The 26,686-nt window shown below is 48.3% G+C and overlaps 2 protein-coding genes and 1 pseudogene across 7 annotated transcripts in view; 2 read left to right on the plus strand and 1 right to left on the minus strand.

Moving 5' to 3' along the window:
- Positions 1 to 2,619: 2,619 nt before the first annotated feature.
- Positions 2,620 to 26,686, plus strand: part of KDM2B (lysine demethylase 2B) — a 123,539-nt gene continuing 99,472 nt past the window's right edge. For 2 of the 6 annotated variants that reach the window (XM_059895102.1, XM_059895103.1), the window contains exons 1-4: positions 2,732 to 3,002; positions 4,068 to 4,212; positions 7,170 to 7,248; positions 8,489 to 8,535. In XM_059895102.1, the coding sequence (XP_059751085.1) occupies positions 2,970 to 3,002; positions 4,068 to 4,212; positions 7,170 to 7,248; positions 8,489 to 8,535 (304 nt within the window). In that variant the 5' untranslated portion in view covers positions 2,732 to 2,969. Of the gene's footprint in view, positions 3,003 to 3,386; positions 3,402 to 4,067; positions 4,213 to 7,169; positions 7,249 to 8,488; positions 8,536 to 26,686 lie in introns of those variants that run through there. The other 4 variants (XM_059895105.1, XM_059895106.1, XM_059895100.1 and 1 more) reach the window with 3 other exon arrangements.
- Positions 13,939 to 14,508, plus strand: LOC132347821 (RNA guanine-N7 methyltransferase-activating subunit-like protein). The gene has a single exon (XM_059894682.1). The coding sequence runs from the start codon at positions 14,048 to 14,050 to the stop codon at positions 14,402 to 14,404; it is 357 nt and encodes a 118-aa protein (XP_059750665.1). The 5' UTR covers positions 13,939 to 14,047; the 3' UTR covers positions 14,405 to 14,508.
- Positions 24,072 to 24,512, minus strand: LOC132348001 (ferritin light chain-like; annotated as a pseudogene).

Here is a 26,686-nt window from a genome sequence, read left to right on the forward strand (position 1 = left end):
GCAAGACAAAACAAACAAACAAACAAACAAACAACCCTCTCCTGGGGAATCACCTTAAGCTTCCCTCCGCTCTCTCACCTACAGTCCACTCCTCGGGGACAATTAGCCAAGGAGCTCAAGGGTCTTGGCCCTTCCCCCTTCGGCCCAACATAACCTCCTCCCCCCACTTTGAGCAAATGCCTGGAATTCTTTCAACGGGAGGACAAAGCCTTTCATCTGCCAATTACTGATAAAGAGAAAATGCAAATATTGCTGGGAAGGTGATCCATCAAGGGCCCAACATTTATTGAGTGACCACTTGGTAGCGGGCGGCAGGGTAGGCATTCTGGGGGCGTCAAAGGGGAACAAACCCCCGGCTGGCCCATTCTTCTCTCTGGTCTGTGGTTTCCTGGCGGTTTGTAGAGGGAGGGGATTAAATTAGGTGACTACTCAACCCCTTCCCACTCTGACAGGCCAGGAACTCCCCATCGGGGTGATATATGGACTTAACTGTTTTTACACTAAGGTGTCTGCCATTGGGTCTTTTCCTGATACCAGCTTTTGGGGGCACCATGAGACCACATGGGGAGGCAGTAGGGTCTTTGGGAGGAAAGGAGCATTAAGACCAAGTGTTTTATTTCACAGTTTAGCTTTACTGCACTTAACTCATGACCTTCCAGCCCACTGCACCCTCCTTTGAACACGTTTATCTCATTATGTGGGAGCAGTGAAGATGGTCAATATCCAAAAAAAGGATGTGATGGCACAGCCAGGCTCCAGTCTGAGCCCCAGCAACCCCATTTATATAAGCTGTGTGATCTTGGGTGATTGGCCTTCCCTTTCTGAGTTACAGTTTCCTTATCTGCAAAATGAGGAATAACAAAACTCTTTCCCTTAAAGGGTTCTTGTGAGAAAGAGAGAAGCAAATAAAACGGTCCCTGGTTCTTGACAGAGGCTGAAGGCAAAACCCTTCTCACGCGCATTAAGCCAAGGTGGGCGATTTCAGTTTGGAAAAAATGTTGATGTTCGCCAGCTAGTGGACTTGGATTAAAACAGACTTCAAAGAGTCGTCTTTGGAGGGTAGGTGGAAAAAAATACAGAAAGATAGGACAGGAAACTTCAAGGTGAGTGAGGGGGAAGCTGTCTCTTACGGTGACCAATACTGAGCTGACGGCTCACATCTGATCTCTGATGGGGAAGCCACTTCCTCTCCACTTATCTGTCTGATCACTGTGTTGACACGGGGAGGATATGAGGGTAGAGCAATCATCCAGATTCAAAACTTCTCTGAGCCTCAGTTTCCCATCTGCAAAATGATTTGCTCCAACTATCCCACAGGGTTCATGAGAGAAGCAAAATTAAAAGTATGGCAAGTTTGTTTGCAAAGCCTGCTATGAGCAGGTATAAGACTCCTTTACTGTAGCGCTGGTGCCATGTCATCTCATCGTGATCTTTACCTCCAAGATCAGGCCTAGTTGGGCTGGAAGAATGTTTAGGGCCAGCTTTCCTCACAACTAAAGTCGACCTGACTGTTGTTCATGATGGACTTAACAGGATAACACGTTTAGGATTCCAGTTTTGGGGGTGGTCACAGTGAACTAGGTATGTGGACAGCATACCGAGATCTAATGATACTCCATATTTGTATAGAGGGTGCCCATACCTCCGCCAAGAAGCGCTGTAGGCTTAATCAAGGGGTGCCCAAAGTTCCCCGCGCCCCATCCCAGCGCCTTGCACCTTTCCACCGACATTTCTCCTGTAAACCGCCAATAAGGGCTTACCCTTCGCATGTTTGCCAGCTGCGTTAGGAGGCGCCAGATCCGATTCTCTCGGTAGTTCACTCCTGAGCATCTATTTCCTCCGCTTGGCGAGCGCAGGGACCTTTAAAAAATGTCCAACTTCTCTTCCAGGGCTTGTCGCCTAGTAAAGGACTCCACAGACGCGGGCAGAGTGAATGAATGAAAGGCAACGTCTTCCGGTCAGCTCGGGTCTGAAAAGGCTTTGGTCTGGCTGTATTTCCTGTACCTGTGTGTATGTGGATCCTTATCTTTGAGTCCAGGAGTTTAAAAGCTATGCAGTCCGTACAGGTATGGAGCTGCGCTAATTTCTTCCTGAGCCCCCAAATGCCTCCTCCGTATGGCAGGTCCGCTTATGGGGATCTAGAGAGGACCCCCCCCAAAAAAAGACGTAGTAGAAAATAAAAAAAAATTATATATACACAAAATGTTTTGAATTTGGGTCGGCCACGTAGGTAACGAGGTGGGGTGAGTGAAGGAAGAGGAAGAGGGGTAGCCCGTGGGGGCCGTGGGCAATGGGGGCAGGGGGATTGAGGTGGGAGGTCGTTTTTGGGGGGTGCCAGGCCCCGGGGGCTTTCACTCCAGCATGCTCGTCTTGCATTTCCGCGCCTCCCGCTGAGGCCAGCCGTGCAAATCTGCACCTCCCTCCCCACCCCCTCCCTCCTTCCCTTCCTCCCTGCCCCGCCATCTCCGGGATGCGCCCGCCGCCTGCAACTCAGCCCTTCCAAAAGTCAGCTCTGCACACAACTCCCGGGCGGCGGCGGCGCCTGCGTGCAGAGGCGCACTCGTGACCCAACAACAAAACAGCGATGCCAGGGCGCTAACGGCGCCCGGTGCCTCCCGGGCGCCCTCCCCGCCCCACACCTCCTCAGGCCACCGCCCCCGCCCACCCCCATCCCGGGCCGAGTGCCCCCCCCAAGCCGGGCCGCGGGCTCGGAGCGCGATCGGCAACAATGTTTACGTTCCGGGGATTATGACGTCGACGCCTCCCCCCACAACTGCTGAAAATGGTTTCCTAGGACTTTGCAAACGGATCTGCTTAAGTGTTGGTGCAAAACTTTGTAGATCTCGGCTCTGGCTAGCTTTATTTATTTATTTTTTGGTTTGTTTTCTTTGGTCTTCCCTCCTTCCCCCCTCCGCCAAAATGCAGGGGGCAGGAGTGTTGACAATTAATTGGTGAACTCTCCTAAAAAAATGGAGGCAGAGAAAGACTCTGGAAGAAGATTGGTGTGTAGCTTTTTTTTTTTTTTTTCCAAATCTGTATCTGGTATATGATAGATCTATTTTTTTTGTTGTTGTTTCTTGCTGCCTTTTCTTTCCTTTTCTGTATTTTGCAAGAGGACCGGAAAAAAAATATAATAAATTGCATGCAAAAGGAAGCAAGCAGCTTACTCCTCCAGTCCCTTGTGAGGCTCAGAGTCTCAGACACTTAAGTGGGGAGGTGGTAGCGGGGAAAGGCGTGGAGGGGGGGGCTCAGCGGGCTCGGGGTTCGCCCGGAATCTGGGGGGCTGCGGGGCTGGGCGCTCGGCGGTGGAGGGAGGAGGCAGGGGATGCGGGGAGTGGCGGGGGATTCTCCTTAGGAAGTGAGTGTGCGCGCGCGCTTGTGGGGAGATGAGACAGCTGCTGGTGCGTTTTGGGGTCTCCGATGGGAGCTTTGTGGCGGGCCGTCTGCCTCTCCCCCTCCCAAGCCCCGAACCCCCCCTCCCATCTCTTCTTCTTGCACTGGCGGTCGGTCGGCGGGGGCGGCTGGGGTCTCAGCCCTTCCATTTCAGCTTTCCAGCTTCCCCCGTAGCTCGGGGGCGGCTCCAGGCTTAGAAATGCCGCCGGCCCCCGGTTCCGGCTTCCCGGCTCTGCCGCTGTGGCCGCCAGGGCTGCTGTTAGCGCCGAGCCGGGCGCTGCGGCGGCTCCTCCCGGGGCCTACAAATGCCCCGCCAGCCCGTGCGCCGAGCCCCCCTCGCGGGTTACATAACCAGGCTCCCGGCCGAGTGGGCAAAACCTAACACCTCTCGGGGGTGGGGGGCAAGGGAGACTCCCCCAGATATCCCTCCCATGGCCTCCAAAGATGCAGGAGGGGAGTGCCCTGTTTAGGGCGCAGCTTGACCCTGGGGGCGCGGGCCCCTCTCATTATCCCCATTTTCAGCATCTTTGGCTTTTGCGCAAAGTTGCTCCGGTCGCAGTGGTGGGGTGCAGGGGGCGCGCGGCTCCTGCACCTGTTCAAGCTGCGCCCAGGGTGAGAGGCGACCCCCACTTCCCCCAGTAATGTCCCGGGCTCTCTGGTTTGGGTCCCTGCAGCGCCCGATTGACCGCCAGAGATACGACGAGAACGAGGACTTGTCGGACGTGGAGGAGATCGTCAGCGTCCGCGGCTTCAGCCTGGAGGAGAAGCTGCGCAGCCAGCTGTACCAGGGGGACTTCGTGCACGCCATGGAGGGCAAAGGTGAGGCGCCCCCTCCTCGGGCAGTCCTCCGCGGCGCGGCCCGAGCGCACGTGGGGAGGGAGCTGCCGGTGGCTGGGTTCGTATTTCGCGCCCGCGTCCCCCATTCCAGGGGATCCGGTGACGAAACGAGGCCGAGCACTGGGGGGGTGGGGTGGGCTGGGTGGCGAGGGAGGAGGGCAGGCGGGAACCGGGGCCGGGCGTGGGCCTAGGCCCGGCCCGCGCCCACCACTAGCCCCAGGGTGGGTAGAGCCAGGGGGCCGGCGGACTGAGGGACCTGGGGACCGACGGGCGGACAGATGGAGGGCGGGTGCGCCGCGTTCTACCCCTCCCGGAGCCGGGCCAGCTCCTTGCGCTGCACGAGGTGCAGCCGATGGGCTGGAGCGGGGCTGGGGCACCCCAGGGGCAGTGGGGTGGGGGACCCCCAGGCCTGTGGCCTCCCAAACCCCATGCCATTTCGGGCCCTGCCAGTTAGGACCTGGCGCTGGGGACGCCCCCGGTCACTTAGTGACACCTCCTCAGGCCTGGGGTCTGCTGAGCTCCATCACCTCGTGAACCCTGCTAGATTGGAGCAGGGTGGGTGAGCCGGAGTTGTTGGCTGGCCCCCGCTTAAGCCTGAGGTCTCTAGCCCTGCAGCCCTGATGCTTGAAGTGGGGACTGTGGGTAAGGGGGTTATCCCTCCATCAGGCTTCAGGCTGCCCCGTGGCAGTTTGAGGTGAAGACTTGGGGCACCCCCCCTGGGAAGCAGGGTCTCTTCCCAGGGCTGAGGCCTTGCGAGCTCTGTCCCTCTTGTGGGCCCTGACAGTTTAGAGCAGAAGTTGGAGAAGCCTCTGGGGTTTGGGAATGTCACCCTAGCCTGAGACCTTCAGAGCCTACCTCCCTGACCCTGGTACTAGCAAAGTGTCTGGGAGTGTCTTCCAGACTTTGAGGTGATGCTCTGGCTTGGGTCTAAGGCCTGTAAGGCCCCTGGTTTGACCTGTGGGATTGGGGTTTTGGATTTGCCCTGCCTACTTAAGCATCTCCCTATGCCCTTCTGGGGTTTGTAAGTTCATTTTTGCCCCTCAGACATTTGGGTTTCCTTTATATTACTCTGTTTCCATTTTGTTTATCCCCTTCCCCCTTGGAAAACCCTCCCATCCCTCAGGAGCTGATCACTGGGCAGCGCCTCCCGCCTCCAGGTTCCGGTTGAGTGGCTAGGGCTATAGGGTTAGCCCCTAGGAGAGACCGCCTAGCTTTGCATTTTTGAAGTTTCTCTTTTGTGCCCATTGCTTCCTGGAGTGCTGGGCTTCGGTGGTAGGGGGTAGTTGTGAGGGGAGGGAAGAAGAAGTTTCTTCCAGCCTGCCAGGTCTTAAGAGCATTGCACCCAGAGGCCAGACAGTTCAGGGGTCTAGTCTCAACTACATTTAAATTTCCTTAGCACAAATGGGATTTTAATTCCTCTCCTTCCCCATTTTTCTTGAGTCGTTTGGCAGATCGTAGGAGAAAACAGTATGCAACTCTTCCTGGTCATTGGTGAGGAATTCTCTGCCCAGGATCTCAGTGTTTTCTCAGGCTCATTTGAGGAAGTTGAAGCTGACCCTGGGGGTGGACTCTGGGTGTGTGTGTATGGGGTGGGCTGGGGGTGGGTTTCCAGCGAGGGAGAGCCCTTAAATCTGCTGTCCAGGCTCCTTTCAAAGGAGAGGGCTCTAGGGTTTTTGGTTGTTAATTCAGATCTTGCCCCAAAACTCGAGGGAGGAGCTGAGAAACAGAAGGAGCCCTTAGCCTGGATTCAAAATAGAAGCTTCTTAAACTTCTCTGCCTTTAAATCCTTAGGAATCCCCATTCACTGGGAGCTCCTGGGGATCTGAGCTGCTAAGGTCAGGACTTTCCCCAGCTCTGGTTTTGTTCTCTCTCCTCTGAGCAGAGTTGCCTTGGCCTCTCCCTACCCCCACTCCCCCAAGCTGCCCTAGTGAACTGTTCCCTGGGGCAGGGGCTTCAGTGGCCTGGGATCTCCTCTATCTCCCTTCTGACTGGCCAGGGAGGGCTTGTGCCTTTGTGAATTGCTTCAATTACCTGAGGATTTGGGGATGTGAGGATTTATCTCCGCCTCCCTCACCTCCATATTTAGGGATATGGTTGGGTCAGATCCCCTACTTTTGGAACTCAGGAAGATAGAAGCTAAGGCTTCCTTCGTGCTCTAGGGCTTTCGATAAGGATATTGGGGGTCTACACTAGACAAGCGTCAGTCAGACAGAGAAACTACGCGGTGTATTTTCTTCAGGCCTCACTATGTCCCCTTCACACAGCCTCCACCTGGGGAGAATCCCTCTTGGTTATCCAGCTGAAGCTAGTGTTCTGATGGCTGCAGCAGAATTTCACTATTAAGACAGCAAAGCTGTGCCCAGTTCCCTAGTTATTTTGGCACCAGATACACAGTTTCCAGGGAAACCGGCTTTTCCCCCCTCCCCTTCACCATGCAGGATATTACAATAAGATCTTCCCTGATGCTCAGCTACAATGAGAACCCTCCTCCCAGCCTCCTCTCTGGGGCTTCAGATCCTCCCAGGTGGCATTCTTCAATTTTGCAGTTCCTTTACTTTCTGAGCTCAGCTTGGGATGTGTTTCTCCATCCGTCCCTCTCTTGCCATGATAACTGAGCTAGCTGTGTGGGGCTCTTTCATGAGGCTCCCTCCCCAGTCCTCTTCGGCCTTGGGCTGTTCATTGACAAGTTCTGACCCTTGGGGCATGCAGGCAATGACTGAGTAGGCAGAGGAGCTGACAGTTGGCATGGCTTCTCTTGGGCTTTGCCTAATCCATTTCCTTGTCATTTTCTAGGGAGCTCTTGCCCTTTGAGCTGGTGCCTGCATCTAGTATAACCCCTGCCCCTTCCTCCATCATTTTTCTTCCCCTAACCAATGGATCATGGTTCATTTGCTCCTTCATGACTTAACCAACCTGTTTTAATTCCAATCTCCAAACAGATTTCAACTATGAGTACGTGCAGAGAGAAGCTCTCAGAGTTCCCCTGATATTTCGAGAAAAGGATGGCCTGGGAATTAAGTAAGTTGCTGAAACCAATTGCTTCTTCCCCTGTCTCCTTCCCTAACACAGTTTGTAGCTTGGGATGGATTTCTTCCACCCTTTTCCTTACCTCTCATCACTGAGAAGGATTTTTCTTCATTATTTGGGGATTGTATCTCCTTATTCAAGGCCTGACAGAGGGGAAAAACTCTTTAAAGATGAGTCTGGATTTTCAGAGAATTTGGATGGAGAGGTCACAGGGTACTTAAACAGCGTGGACTTTTTCCCCTGACCCACCCCAGTTACACGCAGTGACTTCCTGAAGAGAATTGTGTCCTCCCCCTGAATCAGGAAACTGAGGCAGGGCCTGAGCTGCAAAGGGATTGGCCAGCTTCTGGGCCCAGAGGCAGGACGCCTACATGCATATTTTCTACTCAGACTCACACTATGTGGGAAACTGGCCCTTTTCTGTGGAGGGTGTGTTTCCTAGGATGCTAGGCCCTCGTCTCCCCTTTCGGCTCGGGCCCCAGCACCTGCCTCCCATGGTGTCCTGTCTGGTTTACATTCTCTTCGAGATCTGTCAGAGCTTCCGCTGGGGGAGAGAGCCATCCGGAGGCTGGATGGAAGAACAGGTTTCTGTCCCTTGGGTAGGGGTGGGCGGGGGGGGGGGGGGAAGCTGAGGGTTTCATCACAGACTCCCTCCCTCCACAGCGTCTACTGCCAGTCATTCCTACCAACAGAAATTAAACCTTTGGCATCACTATTAATTAATAGTGAACCTCATCACAGTCGTCATAGCCAGTGTCACCCAATCCCTGGAATTGATGCGATATGTTTTTTTTTTCCTCTAAACTTAAAAGGGGTCCCTCCCACCCTCCATACAACTCCTTATGGAGAGTATTTTCTAGAAGAGGAGCCACAGAGAGGGCTACCCACCCTAAAAGAAAGCAAGTGTTTGAATGCCCAACTCTGGCGCTTACCTTGACGGTACACTTCAGTCTTCCCCGGATAAGCGGCAGGGGGACAGTGGATGTCCATCCTCTTCTCTGTAGCTATGCTGAGTTCAGGTGTCAGGGAGAGTGAGGGGTTTGGTTTGCCGTTGAGGTGAGGAAGCTGCTGACCGTTTTGGGGGGTGACCCTCCCGCTGAGTTATCCCATTTTGGATTCCCAGCATGAGAACCAGGCAACTCTCTTGGAAAAATGGCCTCCCTCTGCCCCCATTGTTGGGTCTAACCCTGTTATTTCTTCTCATCAAATGTCTGTGTTCCTCTTTTTCGAGGATGCCTGACTCTGATTTCACAGTCCGAGATGTCAAACTCCTAGTGGGTAAGTTGCTGTGTGTGTGCGTGGCCCAGAGATGCTGAATTGGGGGGGCGTGGTGGTGGCGGGGGACGAGGCCTGTACCACCTGCCTGTTTGGATATTTAGCTGCCTCTGAAAAGAAAGTCCCCATGCGAGGAGGCAGGAGCAGGTGTGAGCTGCAACCGTCTCGTTCTGGAGAACAGGTCAGATTGCAAAGCTGTAAGAAGCTGTATTAGAGAGTGTTTGCCAGTGCAGTTTTATGAGGCTGATTTGGACCCTAGCCTCCAGCTTGGGTGTCGTCAAGGCAATCTTAGATCTCTCCTTTGCGTTTGTTTGTGGGTTGCTGGGTAAACACTGGGTGCTGTGTGACCCCTGAAAGACTTTCAGAACTTTCAAGGGGAGGGATCATTCTTCCTGCTTCCTCAGGGTTCCAGACAGGTCTAGGGCAGAGCTTGGTGCTGAGCACCTACAGAGCTCGGCTGGACTCACTGAGTGCCCCGGACTCCTGACCAGGTAGCGGGCTGCCTTTCAGATTTTACAGGAAGTTGTTCAATACATCCATTCTTTCCAAAAGTGTTTCTCAAGTAGCTCCTACGTGGTAGGCTAATTCAGAGCTGTGAGCAGGACAGGCAAGACCCCTGCCCTCTTGGTTGGAGTGACAGGCAACAAAGAAATAAATAGTTTTAAAAAATTTACATCTTTTCAGAGGGTGACAAGGGATATGAAGAAGTAAAGCAGGGTAATGGGATGGAGCTTGCTGGAGCTGTGTTTTGTTTTAGATGGGGGGTGGTCAGGGAGGGCCTCTGGGTGGAGGTGATGAGGACGTTTGGACAGAGACCTGACTGATGAGAAGCCAGCTGTGGGAAAGGACATTCCAGACGGAGGAATGAACAAGGGCAAAGGGTGGGGGAGGAATGGAAGGAGTGAGGGGGGAAGTAGTAGGAGAGGTGGGAGAAGTTGCAGGGCCAGGCCCACGTAGGACCTTCTAGGCCCTGGTGGGGAATTGGGTTTAACTGCTGGGGTGATGGGAGGCCACTGGGGAGTTTTAAAGTGTGGTGAGGCGGTAGCTTTGTGATCTGATTATTTTCTTGCGGGGGGGAATTAAAAATATTTTTAAAATTGAGATAGAATTCATATACCATAAAATTCACCATCTAACCATTTTAAAGTGTGCAATTCAGTGGTTCTTTTTTTCTTTTTGGCCACGTTGCATGGCTTGCAGGATCTTAGTTCCCTGACCAGGGATTGAACCTGGGCCACAGCAGTGAAAGTGCCGAGTCCTAACCACTGGACCGCCAGGGAATTCCCCAGTGGTTCTTAATATATTCACAATGTTGTGCAACCATTACCACTAACTAATTCCAGAACATTTTCATCACCCCCAAAGTAAGCCCTGTACCTCCCAATTCCCCTCTCCCTCCATCCCCTGACAGCCAATCTGCTTTTTGCCCTGTGGGTTTGTCTCTTCTGGATATTCCATATAAGTGGAATCATAATATGTGGTCCTTTGTGTGTGGCTTCTTTCACTTGGCCTCATGTTTTCGAGGTTCATCTGTGTTGTAACATGTCTCAGTACTTTATTACTTTTTATGGCTGAACAGTATCCCATTATATGGATAGACCATGTTTTGTTTACCCATTAGTCTGTTGATGAACATTTTAGTTGTTTCTACTTCTTGGGTATTATGAATAATGCTGCTATGACTATTCGTGTACAAGTTTTAGTGTGAACATACATATTCACTTTTTTGGGGTATATACGTAGGAAGGGAATTGTTGGGTCATAGGGTAACTACATTTAATCTCCTCAGGAACTGCCGGACTGTTTTCCAAAGTAGCTACGCCATTTTAAATTCCCATTAGCAACATACAAGGGTTCTAATTTCTCTACATCTTTACCCACACTTGATATTGTCTGTCTTGTGTGTGTGTGTGTCTGTCTTTTTTTTTAATTAATTAATTTATTTTTGGCTGTGTTGGGTCTTCGTTTCTGTGCGAGGGCTTTCTCTAGTTGCGGCAAGCGCGGGCCACTCTTCATTGCGGTGCGCGGGCCTCTCACTATTGCGGCCTCTCTTGTTGCGGAGCACAGGCTCCAGACGTGCAGGCTCAGTAATTGTGGCTCACAGGCCTAGTTGCTCCGCGGCATGTGGGATCTTCCCAGACCAGGGCACGAACCCGCGTCCCCTGAATTGGCAGGCAGACTCTCAACCACTGCGCCACCAGGGAAGCCCTGTCTGTCTTTTTGATGGTAGCCATCCTGGCGGGTGTGAAGTAATGTGATCTGATTTAAGTTCTATAAAAGATGACTCTTGTGGTTGTATGGAGAATGAAGGCAGCTGACCAGTGGGTGTGCAGAGATCCAGCCTGAATTATTATTATTATTTTAAAAATTAATTAATTAATTAATTAATTTTTGGCCGTGTTGGGTCTTTGTTGCTGCCCGCGGCTTTCTCTTGTTGCCGCGAGTGGGGTCTACTCTTCGTTGCGGTGCGCGGGCTTCTCACTGCGGTGGCTTCTCTCGTTGCGGAGCACGCGCTCTAGGCGTGCGGGCTTCAGTAGTTGTGGCACATGGGCTCACGGGCTGTAGTGCGCAGGCTCAGTAGTTGTGGTTCACGGGCTCAGTTGCTCCGCGGCATGTGGGATCTTCCTGGACAGGGCTCGAACCTGTGTCCCCTGCATTGGCAGGCGGATTCTTACCCACTGCACCACCAGGGAAATCCCCAGCCTGAATTATTGACCCAGAGATGTGTTAACTCAGAAGGGAGAACCAGGGACTTCCCTGGCGGTCCAGTGGTTAAGACTCAGCACTTCCACTGCAGCGGGCGCGGGTTCCATCCCTGGTTTGGGGAACTAAGATCCCACATGACATGTGGCGGAAAAAAAAAAGAAGAAGGGAGGACCAGTTGGCTCTAAGGAGGTGCTGCTGTTGACAGAAGGATCTCAGTTAACTGGTGAGGGCTTCCTCAGGAGATAGATTTTTTTTTTTAAAGCTGGATTCTAGAAATGCTGAAGGAAGTGGACGTCAGAGCAGAAGATGGGGCGATGGACCCCGTAGATCAAATCTTGGCACAGGTGACTCTCTCTGGTGCCTCAACCCACCCCCAGCCTTTGTTGTTGGGACTCAGCTCTGCTGCTTGGCTGAGTGATTTGGGGCAAGCTACTCCTCAGCTGTAAAATGGAGCTAAGAGCAGAACCTGCCTCAAAGAAGGGTCCTGTAAGAGAATGAATGAATGCTTAGCATTATGGCGGATGGCGAAATGGTCCCCATTCTTCTTTTTTTTTTAAATTTATTTTTGGCTGCTTTTTGATTCTTCCTTACCGCGCGCGGGCTTTCTCTAGTTGCGGCGAGCGGTGGCTACTCTTAGTTGCAGTGCCCTGGCTTCTCATTACGGTGGCTTCTCTTGTTGTGGAGCACGGGCTCTAGGCGCGCGGGCTTCAGTAGTTGCAGCACGTGGGCTCAGTAGTTGTGGCTCACGGGCTCTAGAGCGCAGGCTCAGCCGTTGTGGCGCTCGGGCTGAGTGGCTCCGCGGCATGTGGGATCTTCCTGGACCAGGGCTCGAACCCGTGTCCCCTGCATTGGCAGGCGGATTCTTAACCACTGGGCCACCAGGGAAGCCCCCCATTATTATTCTAATGGCAGGATGTGGATCCGATGAGGTTCTCTTTTTTTTTTTTTTTTTTTTAATTTATTTTATTTTTTATTTTTATTTTTTATTTATTTTATTTATGGCTGTGTTGGGTCTTCGTTTCTGTGCGAGGGCTTTCTCCAGTTGTGGCAAGCGGGGGCCACCCCTCACCGCGGTGCGCGGGCCTCTCACTATCGCGGCCTCTCCCGCTGTGGAGCACAGGCTCCAGACGTGCAGACCCAGAAATTGTGGCCCACGGGCCCAGCCGCTCCGCGGCACGTGGGATCCTCCCAGACCAGGGCCCGAACCCGTGTCCCCTGCATTGGCAGGCAGACTCCCAACCACTGCACCACCAGGGAAGCCCCGATGAGGTTCTCTTTATGGACAAGGATTAAAGCCAGATTCTCAAATCTGGGGATCAGGGAACATCACAAGCTCAGTAATGTTGCCCTCGGTGCTTTTGAAGAATTTTCAAGCCCTTTGTAGTTTTGTTATTCTCTGGTTGTATCCAGGCTGCCTCTTCTTTCCTTGAGCCTCATTCTTCTCATTGTGAGAGCAAGAGGATTCAATTAGATGGTCCTGATGTCCTTGCCGGCTCTCAGAAAAGTCTAGGATGGCAAAGAAAGTGGGAATAGTGAGACTTCCCTGGCGGTCCAGTGGTTAAGACCCCTTGCTCCCAGTGCAGGGGGCACGGGTTCAATCCCTGGTCGGGGAACTAAGATCCCGCATGTCGCACAATGCGGCCAAAAAAACCCCCAAAAAAGTGGGAATAGTAATACCTGCAGCCTATGTCTCTTGGCATTTCTGTAATGATCGAACAGATTGGTGAATATGAAAGTGCTTTGTAAAGGTATGGCCCCGTGAAGGATGCCTGTGATGGCAGTTAGCAGCGGGTAGGGTTATTCCCACTGAGAGTGCACACAGGCCTCTGGAGAGTGGCGAAGGGGAAGATTTGTCATAGTGACATAAGTGACAAATGTAACTCAATCTGCCCTAAGCAAAGCAGAATTCAGCGGTTTACGTAATAAGTTCAGGATGTGACCTTAGGCATTTCTAGATCTAGGTACTCCAAGAAGATCTCAAGATCTTGGCTCTTACTTTTCATTTTTGCTTCCCTTTTTTTTGCTTCCTCTTTCTGCTTCATTCTCCGGCAAGTTTCTCCCCACATGGCAGCAAAAATGGGGAGCAAAACCCCACACCCAGCCCAGCTGAACCATGTGGACTGAGAGTGGGGAAGGAGTGACTCCCCAGGGTTGCTGGGTGACGTAACCATGTCCCTAACCCAAATGGGAGTTCTTTTTTTTTTTTTGGCCATGTCACATGTCTTGCAGAATCTTAGTTCCCCGATCAGGGATTGAACCCACGCCCTCGGCAGTGAGAGCGTGGAGTCCTAACCACTAGACCACCAGGGAATTCCCACAAATGAGAGTTCTGCTTTGGATGGCAGAGTATGGGGGAGGCTGGACCATCCCTCGAAGTTAGTGGGGCATCTCAGCCTGTCTTCCAGCCTCTTGTCCCCTCCCCAGGCCCTGTATCTTGGGAGGCGACTGTCTGAGAAGCGGGTTGGTGCACAGCCAGCTATTAGGCCACAACCTGGGGCTACAGACTCTTCTCTAATCTCCTAAAATTGGGCTTTTTTCTCTCAGCCCTGTTTATCTGCCCACTGGAAGACAGGCACCTAGCCTCTGTTTTTAGCTCCTCACCTCTAAAGAACCAGAACAAAAAGTGGCACTTTCCATTTCTTTGGCACTGTACGCTTAAAATGAAAGCTTTTTATTAAAGTCTAATATACAGCTGTTACCTTGGAGAGCTGAAGGGGTCCGGAGGTCCTGTGACGCTGTTCTGGGCCGGAGATCTAAACAATCTAAACATTAAACAGTACAGCTGCCTCAAATCCCTGGGAATTTCAGAATGACTGACACTTCTGAAGCTGTTCCAAATTTTGAAGAGTTGTTTGCCAGTAGAGTCACAGAAGATGACAAAGAGTACCAGGAATACCTGAAACGCCCTCCTGAGTCCCCTCCAATTGTTGAGGAATGGAATAGCAGAGCTGGTGGGAACCAAAGAAATAGAGGCAGTCAGTTGCAAGATAACAGACAGTTTAGGGGTAGGGATAGCAGACGGGGGTGGCCAAGTGACAATCGATCCAATCAGTGGCATGGACGATCCTGGGGTAACAATTACCCGCAGCACAGACAAGAATCTTACTACCCCCATCAATATGGACACTATGGTTACAACCAACGGCCTCCCTATGGCTACTACTGATAGAAATGTCAGCAGCTTTTAGTAAAACCATTTACTCTGTTAACATGACAAAAGTTTATGTTGTATTTTCTGTTGGTCATAGTTTTACATCTGATTGTAGAGAGTGGATTGATTTTTTTGGAACTTGAGACATTTTTTTTTTTTTTTTTTTAGTGATAATCCATTTATTTATTTATTTATTTATTTTTGGCTGTGTTGGGTCTTCGTTTCTGTGCGAGGACTTTCTCTAGTTATGGCAAGTGGGGACCACTCTTCATTGCAGTGCGCCGGCCTCTCACTATCGCGGCCTCTCTTGTTGCGGAGCACAGGCTCCAGACGCGCAGGCTCAGTAATTGTGGCTCACGGGCGTAGCTGCTCCGCGGCATGTGGGATCCTCCCAGACCAGGGCTCGAACCCGCGTCCCCTGCATTGGCAGGCAGACTCTCAACCACTGCACCACCAGGAAAGCCCCTTGAGACATTTTTTAAATTAGATCTTACTGGAGAGATATGATGGCTGCTGGAAATATCAATAAATACTCCCCTAAAAAGGTTGTGGCTTATAAAAAAAAAAAAAAAAGTCTAATATACATATAGAAAAGTGCACATATAGTAATCCTGTAGTTAAAATTTGTATAATTTTAACAAATTGAACACACCAGGGTAATTGGAAGCCCAGGATCAAACCCGCCTTGAATTCCCATCCAGTCACTCCCTCCACTGTTCTCCTGACTTCTTCTAATAGTGTGGATGAATTTTGCCTGTTTTCATACTTTGTGTTAGTGGAATCATACAGGGTGTCTGTCCTCTTTTGGTTTTGGCGTTTTATCACTCAACCTTGTGTTTACGAGATTCATCCATATTGTTGTGTGCAGTTGTAGATGATTTTCATTGCTATATAGTTTTCCATTATGTGATTATTTCACAATTGATTTATTCATTCTATTAGTGGGCACTTGGGTAACTGCCAGTTTAAGTGCAGTTAACTGCACTTGGGTAACTGTATGCATAGTGCTGCTATGAACATTCTAGGCATGATTGGTGAACAAATGGATGCATTTCTGTTGGGCATATACTTAAGAGCAGAATTGCTTGGGTCAGAGAATTTACATATATGTTCAGTTTTAGTAGATCCTGTCAAGTAATTGTCCAGCGGATTGTTCTGGTTCTGATTGCCCCATATCCTTACCCAGAGTTGGTGTGTCCATCATGTTCATTGTAGTCATGCCTCCACGCTGATGGGAGTATAGTTCTATTTCACTGTGTTTCACTTGGCATTTTTCTAATGATTGATGAAATTGAGCTCCATTTCATATGTTTATTTGCTATTTGGATATCTTCTTTTATGAAATGTTTGATCAAGTCTTTTCTTCATTATTTTAAAGATTGTTTCTTATTTAAAAAAAATTTTTTTATTGAAGTATAGTTGATCTACGTTGTGTTAGTTTCATGTGTACAGCAAAGTGATTCAGTTATACCTATATATATGTGTGTGTGTGTGTGTGTGTGTATATATATATCAGATTCTTATCCATTATAGGCTATTGCAAGGTATTGAGTATAGTTCCCTGTGCTATACGGTAGGTTCTTGTTGTTTATTTTATATATAGTACTGTGTACCTATTAATCCCAAATTCCTAATTTATCCCTTCCCCCACATTACCCTTTGATAAGCATAAGATTGTTTTCTATGTCTGTGAGTCTGTTTCTGTTTTGTAAATAAGTTCATTTGTATCATTTTTTTAAGATTCCATGTATAATTGATATAATATAATATTTGTCTTTGACTTACTTCACTTACTATGATAATTTCTAGGTCCATCCATGTTGCTGCAAATGGCATTATTTCATTCTTTTTAATGGCTGAGTAATATTCCATTGTGTGTGTGCATATATATATATAATACATATATATATATACACACACACACACACACACCACATTTTTATTCATTCATTAGTTGATGGACCCTGAGGTTGTTTCCATGTCTTGGCTATTGTAAATAGTGCTCCTGTGAACATTGGGGTGCATGTATCTTTTCTAAATAGAGCTTTCTGTCTTTTCTGGATATATGCCCAGGAGTGGGATTGCTGGATCATATGGTAACTCTATTTTTAGTGTTTGTTTTTTTTTAAATTAATTTATTTTTTGGCTGCGTTAGGTCTTCATCACTGCACACAGGCTTTCTCTAGTTGCGGCAAGCGGGGGCTACTCTTTGTTGCGGTGCACGGGCTTCTCATTGCAGTGACTTCTCTTGTTGTGGAGCATGGGCTCTAGAGCACGTGGGCTTCAGTAGTTGCGGCACATGGACTCAGTAGTTGTGGCTCGTGGGCTCTAGAGCGCAGGCTCAGTAGTTGTGGCGCACAGGCTTAGTTGCTCCACGGCATGTGGGATCTTCCTGGACCAGGGCTCGAACCTGTGTCCCCCACATTGGCAGGTGGATTCTTAACCACTGCGCCACCAGGTAAGTCCCTATTCTTAGTTTTTTAAGGAGCCTCCATATTGTTCTCCATAGTGACTACACCAATTTACATTCCTACCAATGGTGTAGGAGGGTTCCCTTTTCTCCACACCCTCTCCAGCATTTATTATTTGTAGACTTTTCGATGCTGGCCATTCTGACTGGTGTAAGGTGATACCTCAGTGTAGTTTGGATTTGCATTTCTCTAATAATTAGTGATATTGAGCATCTTTTCATGTGCCATCTGTATGTCTTCTTTGGGGAAAGGTCTATTTAGGTCTTCTGCCCATTTTTTGATTGGTTTGTTTGTTTTTTTGATATTGAGTTGTATGAATTGTTTGTATATTTTGGAAATTAAGCCCTTGCTGGTCTCATCGTTTGTAAATATTTTCTCCCAGTCTGCAGGTTGTCTTTTTGTTTTGTTTATGGTAAAGATTGTCTCTTATTGATTGTAAGGTGTATCAGTTTGCTAGGGCCAAACATAACAAAGTACCACAGAATGGATGACTTAAACAACAGAAAATTTTTTTCTCATAATTCTGGAACTGGAAGTCCAAGATCAAGGTGTCAGCAGGGTTAAGTTTCTTTGAAGGTCTCTCTCCTTGGCTTATAGATGGATGTCTTCTCCCTGTGTCTTCCCATGGTGTTCCCTCTGTTTGTATCTGTGTCTAATCTCCTCTTCTTATGAGAACACCAGTCTTACTGGATTAGGGGCCACCCTAAAGACCTCATTTTAATTACCTCTTTAAAGACTTTATCTCCAAATATGGTTACGTACTGAGTTACTGGGGGTTAGAACTTCAACATATAAATTTTTGGGGACACAGTTCAGCCCATAACTTAAAGGTTCTTTCTGTTATGGATGTTAGTACATATTCCAAAATCATCTCCTACTTTTCACACTCTTAAAGATGTCTTTGAACTAACAGACAGTCTTAATTTTAACATAGACCATTTAGCTCTTCCTGGTCCATTAGTTTGTTTTGTGTCTCATCAAATTAAGAAAATTTTGCATACTCTGAGGTCACAAAGATATTCATATGTTTTTCTTGAAAAGCTTTAGTGTTTGAACTCTCACATGTACATATGTAGTTCATCTGGAATTGATTTTTGTGTTTGGTATGAGATAGGGGTCAAGATCCTTTTTTTTCCTATATGGCTATCTGGTTGATTAGTACCATTATTGAAAAAACACCCTCTCCCCATGGCACTGAATCAGGTGACTTTGTTGTGAATCAGGTGACTGCATTTGTGTGGGTCTGTTTGATGCTGTAATCTGTGCCCCCCACCCCCAGGATCGCTATTCTGGAGAGTTCATGTAAAAAGACTGGGATATTTTCACACCTATGGGTTGGGAGTTGGGGGGATAGGGAGATTGGGGAAGAGATAATTCTTGTTGTCTCTGAAGATGCTTTAAACCCTCTGAGAAAACGTATCCATAAAGTACAGTGTCCCCACTCATTGTCTGTACTTATGTCACTGAGGGTTGGGAGGGCCCATGGCTATGGGGAGACTTGCATATTGTCTCTTTATTGTATTTCTGTCTAATGAGGGTACCCAAGCCAACTGATGCTTTCTTTGGCCCCTTTTCTTAAAAAATCTTCATGACAAATCACCTCATTCAGTATTCATTTATTCATCCCATTAGAATAATAATCACCTATCTTTTACTGTATGTTTACCATATGACCTCATTTTGTCCTCACCAATAATCATAAAGTAAGTGTTATGTTCTGTTTTCCAGATGGGGGATCTGAAGCTCAGAGGGAGCTGCTCACACAGCTAGTGGGCGGTGGAGACAGGATCCAAACCCAGCCCCGGGTGCTTCCAAAGCTCATGCTTTTGCTTTATGACTTCCTACTCTAATCCTAACCCTCCTCCATTCTTTTTTTTTTATAAATTATTTATTTATTTTTGGCATTGGGTCTTCGTTGCTGTGTGCGGGCTTTCTCTAGTTGTGGCAAGCGGGGGCTACTCTTCGTTGCGGTGCGCGGGCTTCTCATTGCGGTGGCTTCTCTTGTTGTGGAGCACGGGCTCTAGGCGTGCGGGCTTCAGTAGTTGTGACGCACAGGCTTAGTTGCTCCATGGCATGTGGGATCTTCCCGGACCAGGGCTTGAACCCGTGTTCCCTGCATTGGCAGGCAGATTCTTAACCACTGCGCCACCAGGGAAGCCCCCTCCATTCATTCTTCACTCACAAATTCACCAGGTGTCTGTGTTGTGTCTGGCCCTGCGGGAAGTGCTGAGACTCGTCAGACATGGGCTCTGCCCTTGACTGGCTGTGTTTAGGGAGAAGACTAAATTCTCACACCTTAGAAATCAAAGGTAGCTGATTTGTCCCCAGACCTTATTTTTATTTTATTTTTTGGACCTTGTTTTTTTTTTTTTTTAATTTTTATTGGAGTATAGTTGATTTACAAGGTTGTGTTAATTTCAGGTGTACAGCAAAGTGAATCAGTTATATGTATACATATATCCACTCTGTTTTAGATTCTTTTTCTCATATGGGCCATTACAGAGTATTGAGTAGAGTTTCCCTGTGCTATACAGTAGGTCCTTACTAGTTATCTATTTTATATAGAGTAGTGTACATATGCCAATCCCAGTCTCCCAATTTATCCTTGGCCCCCCAGACCTTATTTTTATTTTTTATTTTTACTAATATTTATTTTTAATATTTATTTATTTATTTATTTAGGTTGCTCTGGGTCTTAGTTGCGGCAGGCGGGCTCGTTAGTTGTGGCATTCAAACTCTTAGTTGTGGCATGCATGTGGGATCTAGTTCCCTGACCAGGGATCAAACCTGGGCCCACTGCACTGGGAGCGCAGAGTCTTAACCACTGCGCCACCAGGGAAGTTCCTAATCTTTTTTTAAAAATTGAAGTATAGTTGACTTAACAATATTGTATTAGTTTCATGTATATAGAAAAGTGATTCATATATATATATACATATATATATGTATACGTATATATATTTTCACATTATTTTCCATTATAGGTTATTACAAGATATTGGATATATACACTACCAACTGTAAAATGGATGGCTAGCGGGAAGCTGCTGCATATCACAGGGAGATCAGCTCGATGCTTTGTGACGACCTAGAGGGGTGGGATAGGGAGGGTGTGAGCGAGGCTCGAGAGGGAGGGGATATGGGGATATATGTATACTTATAGCCGATTCACTTTGTTGTACAGCAGAAACTAATACAACATTGTAAAGCAATTACACTCCAATAAGATTAAAAAAATAATAATAATAAAAAAATAAAAAAACAAAAAAAGCAAGATATTGGATATAGTTCCCTTTGTTATACAGTAAATCCTTTTTGCTTACTATTTTATGTATAGTAGTTTATATCTGTTAATCCCATACTCCTAATTTATCCCTCCCTCCTTCCTAGACCTTTTAAAGTTGGTTTAAAATCATAGACTTCAAAAAATTTTAGGGAATTACCTGGAGGTCCAGTAGTTAGGACTCTGCGCTTTCACCAGCGAGGGTGCAGGTTCGATCCCTGGTTGGGGAACTAAGACCCCGCAAGCCGTGTGGTGCTGCCAAAAAAAAAAATAATAATAAATAATAAAAAAATAAAAAATTTTAAACTCTGGAAGAGTTTTTAGAACTCTCCTAGTCTTGCTTTCCCATTTCACAGGTGAGAAAAACTGAGGCCTGGAGAGAAGTTACTTGTAAGTTGCCCAGACAGTAGATGGCACATCAGATTCAAACGTAGGTTTGAATGTCAGCAGTTGGGAAATGATGCTTGTAACAGAACCCAAGAGGAAAAGTAGACTTGGGTGGGGTTATAGATGAGTCCAGTTCTAGCCACTTTGAATTTGAGCTCAGGAGTGATGTTAAGGTTGGACAGATATGTGGAGGAGGCATCCACCTGATAGGACAGATAGAAATGCTAGGAGGGGAAGGTACATGAGGTCAGGAGAGCTGAGAATCCCAAGGGAGGAGGGTTTCAGAGGGGTTCAGTTATGTTCTCAGGTATGTATTCTCTCTAAGAGAAACACCCGCCTCACTGATTTGTTCTGTTTCCCTTTTCCTAGAAATCTAGTGCTCTATAATCAAAATCTTGATTTTGATTGTGCTAGGGGCCTAGGGAAACTGTATTTGCTTCTGCCCATTATTTGCCTAATAGGAATCACTCCCCTGTGGGGTAGCTCCTTAGAGTGTAAATAATAGTATTAACTACTGTTTACTAAGATCTTGTTATAAGCTGAGGATCTTTCCTATATTTTTTTGTCCGATCCCATAAAACCCTATTTATCACTAGCCCCATTTTAAAAAAAAATAAATTTATTTATTTATTTGCTTTTGGCCACATTGGGTCTTCGTTGCTGCTCACGGGCTTTTCTCTAGTTGCGGCGAGCAGGGGCTATTCTTCGTTATGGTGTGAGGGCTTCTCATTGCGGTGGCTTCTCTTGCTGCGGAGTGCGGGCTCTAGGCGCGCGGGCTTCAGTAGTTGTGGCGCATGGGCTTAGTTGCTCCGCAGCTTGTGGGATCTTCCCGGACCAGGGATCAAACCCGTGCCCCCTGCATTAAGCAGGCGGATTCTTAACCACTGTGCCACCAGGGAAATCCCTGTCTTGGGGATAATTTTAAAAGGTGCAAAGGTGAGGGAGTCAGAAGATATTAGTGCTTAGGGAAAACCTGCGGACCTTTGCAAGCATCCTCTTATTTCACAAAGAGGAAACTGAGGCCTAGATCTGGGAAACGATTTGTCCCAAGTTGTGCAGTGACTCAGCCCTGTGTCCTCTCTTTCCTGTACCCTTGCACCTTTAATTTGGGACAGCATTTTCACTAGGATCCCCACTTTTAAGTTTACAAAGTGCTTCCAATAATTGTGTGAAGCCACTAGGGCGGGTCCTATTATCTCCACTTTGCAGGTGAGGAAACTGAGACCCAGAGAGGTTCAGGGATATACCTAAGGTCTCACTGCTGGGAAGTAGTGGAGCAGTATTTGAACCGTGGCCGGTGCTCTTGATAATAAACTCTGGCTCTATGAGGTGGATGAGGAGATATTCCCAAGGAGCAGAAAAAAACCAGTCCAGAAACTTGAGGATGATAGAGAAGGTTCCAGAACTATGATGTGGGACACTTGTGTGCAGTCTCTGAAGAGCGGGCTCAGTGGGGGTTTGGGGTCAGTGCCCGTGCATGCTTTATGTTAGCCTTCAAGGTGACTTTCCACAGCCTCCTTCTGGCTCTGAGCCCGTGGCTCTTGGAGCTGACTGATGGAGCCTTCAAAGCAAGGGCCATGGGGCCACAGATTAATTTCTGCAGCTGGAATTTGTTGGATGTGTGTGTAGCCTGTGAGCTCAGAGAACCAATGAGGAGGGGAGGGGCTGCCGCTGAGCAGGTGGCCTACTTAGGAACTCCAGGCACCGCTCTGATGTGGAAAATTTCTCCTGTAACCCCTTGACTTCAGGAGCCTGAGTTTCAGCGCTGTGGATCCCTTGCAGGCTGCAAAAGGCACCTTGACCTTGTTACCTGCCCCAGGGGTGGCTGCTCCCCAGAGCTTGGAGTACCACATTCCATTCTTAGCACCCATCTGTCCCTTCTGTCCATTTGGGCCACTTGCCTCCTGCCTGGGGCTGAGCTTCCTGCTGGGAGACCCAGCACTTAGGCCCAGCTCCCCTTTGCCACCAGTGGCAGACCGGGCTGGAACCTGAGAAGATGGAGGCCTGGTGCTTAATCTCCCAGCTCAGACTGCAAGGGACTGGCAGGCCTCAGGTGTCCCCAGTGACCCCTTGGGCAAGCGTCTCCATCTCTTCCCTCTTCCTTCCTTCTACTCTGCCCAGTTCATATTTAAGGGATATGATCTGAGTATTTAAGAACTAGGCGACACAACATTGTAAAGCAACTATACTCCAATAAAAAGTAACTAGAAAAAAAAAAACTAGGCTAAAAATCAGTGTGTTGGCCCTGGAAGAGGACCTAAAAATGACCTAACCCAGTGGTTTTCAAAGGGAAGTCCCAGGAATCCAGCTCTGAATTCTGAATGCCTACCCCCTTCCCACTTCAGCCTGAGCTGCTTGTTTTTATTTATGTATTTGGCTCTCATTAAAGCTTCTGTTTGAAGGAAGAGATCTGCGGCAACGAAAAAAAAAAATTATAAAGGCCAACTTCTTCCTGCCTTTACATGCGAGGCAGCTGAGGCCTGGAGCAGGGGCAGTCAGGGTCGCTGGGCCTATAGGGCTCAGTCCAGCGCTCTTGACACTGTCCCAGGGGCCCTTGAGGCTCCCACTGCACGTTCTGGGGTCTCCTGTGCGCCATCACTGATGGAGAAGCAAGTCAGGCACCTATGCCTCCAGCCTGGCTCTTCAAGTGACATAAAGAGCCTGCATGGGGCTGTGGCTTCAGCGCTAAAACTGGTCTCTCTGAGCAGTCCACGTATGGGGGAGAAAGAGCTCCCTTTCCCTTTCTGTCTGATTCACTTTGTATTCAGAGCCACATGGATCTTTCCAGACCTGCTTATTAGCAGCTGGTGGGTAAATGTGTTGCAGACCCTACCGTGTGCCAGACATGGTGTTAGGCTCTCTTACATTGAAGGGCCTGTTTTACAAATAAAGACCGTCCAAGTCTAGAAAGGGTAAGCGAGTCCCTGAAGCCATAGAGCTGGTAACCGCTGGAATTTATAAAAATACTTCTGATTGGAGAGAATTTTGAAAAGTAACAAGAGTAGACAGATGGGGTCGGGGGGTGGTGGTGGGATGAATTGGGAGATTGGGATTGACATGTATACACTCATATAGAAACAAAAAATAGAAACAAAATTCTATTAGATCACAAAATCTAAAAAAAAAAAGAATAGACAAAGTATAATGAACTCCTGTGTACCCATCATTCAGCCCCAATACCCATTAATCTGTGGTCTTGCCCCTTCCATACCCCCATCCACTTCCTCCTTTTGTGCAATATTTGAAGCATATTGAGACATCATGCCATTTCATCCCAAAAGTTTTCAGTATATAGTTCTAAATGTATATAGTATAGTTGATTTACAAGAGCAGGGGTTTTTAAAAACGTAATCACAATAGCGTTATCACACCTAGCCTTTTTTGTTTTTCCTCAAAAAGCTGAATTGTTCCCATTTGGTGCAAGGCTTGGGAGAGGGCTCCAAGGTGGTTAAAAAGCCGGCTAGTGGCTGCATTGAGAGGCTTCAGGCAGAAGCCCTGATACCAGAGGCGCTCTTCAAAGGCTGCTGGGCTCCAGAGCCTCCTAGTCCTGCTTGAGGGTGAGCGTTTCAAAGAGATCCTGGCCCAGCCCAGCCTGGGGACCAGCCAGCCTGCAGAGGTTAGTCAGGTGGTCACCCATCTTCTTGATGAGTTTCACTTCATTTAGGGAGTGGCTCCAGGGAGCCACAGAGGTGGGGGTCTGCATGGGCAGAACCCAGGGCATGCAAATCCAAAAGGGCCTGGTTCAGGTTCTTCTCCATGAGAATGGTGGCTTCCGTAGCATCCTGGGTTTTACCCCACTCATCTTGGGATGGCTTCTGCACGCTGGTTTTGCGTTTTCAAGAGATGCTTGGTGCCCTCGTGCTTTTCCTCTGCCAATTCGTGGAAAAAGTGGCCCACGCCCTCCAGAGCCACCCCCTGGCACATCGTCACCATTGAAATAGAAGCCCAGAGAGAGGTAGGTGTAGGAGGCCCGCAGATGCATGTTTACCAGGCGGTTGATGGCGGCCTCCACTGCGGTAGAATATTTCTGACACATCTGGGAGCTCACGGTTGATAGGTAATAAGGAGCTAAGCGCAAAAAATGGTGTTGGTTGGTCCTGGAGGCCCAGGATGCCTGAGTGGCTCGTTCTGAAAGTTACCACTGGAAAAATGGTTGGAGGGTGGTTGGAGGCTGGGGGAAGGGCCGTCGCTGGGTCTGTTCCTTCCAAACATCGTTGAAGCAAGAGACAGATCCTCGGGACCATGGAGTGCACTCTCACACCTAGTCTTTTAAAAACTAGGAACCTTAAAAACTAAGGAATTAAAAAAATTCCTTAAAATGTGTAAATATCCATAGCCATTGTTCAAATTTCCAGTTGTTTCATATATAGCATAAATGTTTCTTTTAAAAAAATATTTATTTATTTATTTAGGCTGCACCAGGTTTTAGTTGTGGCATGTGGACTTCTTAGTTGCATGCGTGTGGTCTAGTTCCCCGACCAAGGATCCAGCCTGGGCCCCCTGCATTGGGAGTGCGGCGTCTTACCCACTGGACCACCAGGGAAGTCCCTACTTTTCTTTTCTTTTTTTTTATAGAAAGATTTCTTGTTTTTTTTAATTTTAATTAATTAATTTATTTATGGTTGTGTTGTGTCTTCGTTTCTGTGCGAGGGCTTTCTCTAGTTGTGGCAAGCGGGGGCCACTCTTCATCGCGGTGCGCGGGCCTCTCACTATCGCGGCCTCTCTTGTTGCGGAGCACAGGCTCCAGACGCGCAGGCTCAGTAATTGTGGCTCACGGGCCCAGTTGCTCCGCGGCATGTGGGATCTTCCCAGACCAGGGCTCGAACCCGTGTCCCCTGCATTGGTAGGCGGATTCTTAACCACTGCGCCACCAGGGAAGCCCCCCTACTTTTCTTTTAAAGAGGTCTTTTTTAATTTATGGCTGCATTGGGTCTTTGTTGCTGCGCGCAGGCTTTCTCTAGTTGCGGCGAGCGGGGGCTACTCTTGGTTGCGGTGCGCCGGCTTCTCATTGCGGTGGCTTCTCTTGTTGCGGAGCACGGGCTCTAGGCACGCCGGCTTCAGTAGTTGTGGCTCGCGGGCTCTAGAGCGCAGGCTCAGTAGTTGTGGCGCACAGGCTTAGTTGCTCCGCGGCATGTGGGATCTTCCTGGACCAGGGATCAAACCCATGTCCCCTGCATTGGCAGGCGGATTCTTAACCACTCTGCCTCCAGGGATGTCTCCCTACTTTTTTCTTTTTTTTTAACAGTTGTATGAGTCAGAATGTGAATAAGGGTCTTGCATTGTGATTGGTTGAGGTGCCTTTTCAGTCTCTTATAATCTCTGGGCTCTCCCTCCATCCCCCTTTGGATTGTTTGACCTGTAGAATTTTTCATTGCCTGGATTTTGCCTTGGAGTAGCTTAACATGCTCTTCCATTCTCTGTCGTTTCTGTAGATTGGTAGTTGGATATAGATGCTTGATCAGATTCAGTCTGTCTCTCTCACTCATTCATTAATTAGTCCATTCATTTTATTCTGACTGCCTCATAGATCCATCAGGAGGCACATGTTAGGTTCTTTCTCTCTCTCCCTCTCTCTCTCTGTTGTTAGCAGTCATTGATGTCTATCTCCATTATTGTATCAGGGGCTGCAGGGTGGTGATGGTCTGATTAATTCTGTCATTCCTCCCCCACTGCCCCGTTTTTTTTTTTTGGGCCGTGCCACACTGCATGCAGGAATCTTAGTTCCCCAATCAGGGATCTGATCGAACTTGTGCTTCCTGCAGTGGAAGCACAGAGTATTTTTTTTTAAAAAATATTTATTTATTTATTTATTTGGCTACTCCGGGTCTTAATTGTGGCACATGGGATATTTAGTTGCGGCATGCAGGCTCTTAGTTGCCACATGCAGGCTCTTAGTTGATGCCTGCAGGATCTAGTTCCCTGACCAGGGATCGAACCTGGGGCCCTTGTATTGGGAACATAGAGTCTTAACCACTGGACCGCCAAGGAAGTCCCTCCTTTGCCATTTATTGGCTGGAATATATTTATGGAGAGAAACTTTTCCTCAACTGCTGTTTGCTTCAGAGCTGGCCTTTATCTCAGATTCATCAGACTCCTAAGCTGGTCACTTCAATTCTTATTGTTCTGCTTCCCTAGGAAGTGTGCTAATGTTCCTGC

The sequence above is a fragment of the Balaenoptera ricei genome, chromosome 14 (genome assembly GCF_028023285.1).
Source record: "Balaenoptera ricei isolate mBalRic1 chromosome 14, mBalRic1.hap2, whole genome shotgun sequence".
Lineage (NCBI taxonomy): Eukaryota > Metazoa > Chordata > Mammalia > Artiodactyla > Balaenopteridae > Balaenoptera > Balaenoptera ricei.

What these genes read in the sequence shown, in the direction of transcription:
- LOC132347821 (XM_059894682.1), top strand. Translation starts at nt 14,048, where the DNA reads ATGACTGACACTTCTGAAGCTGTTCCAAATTTTGAAGAGTTGTTTGCC.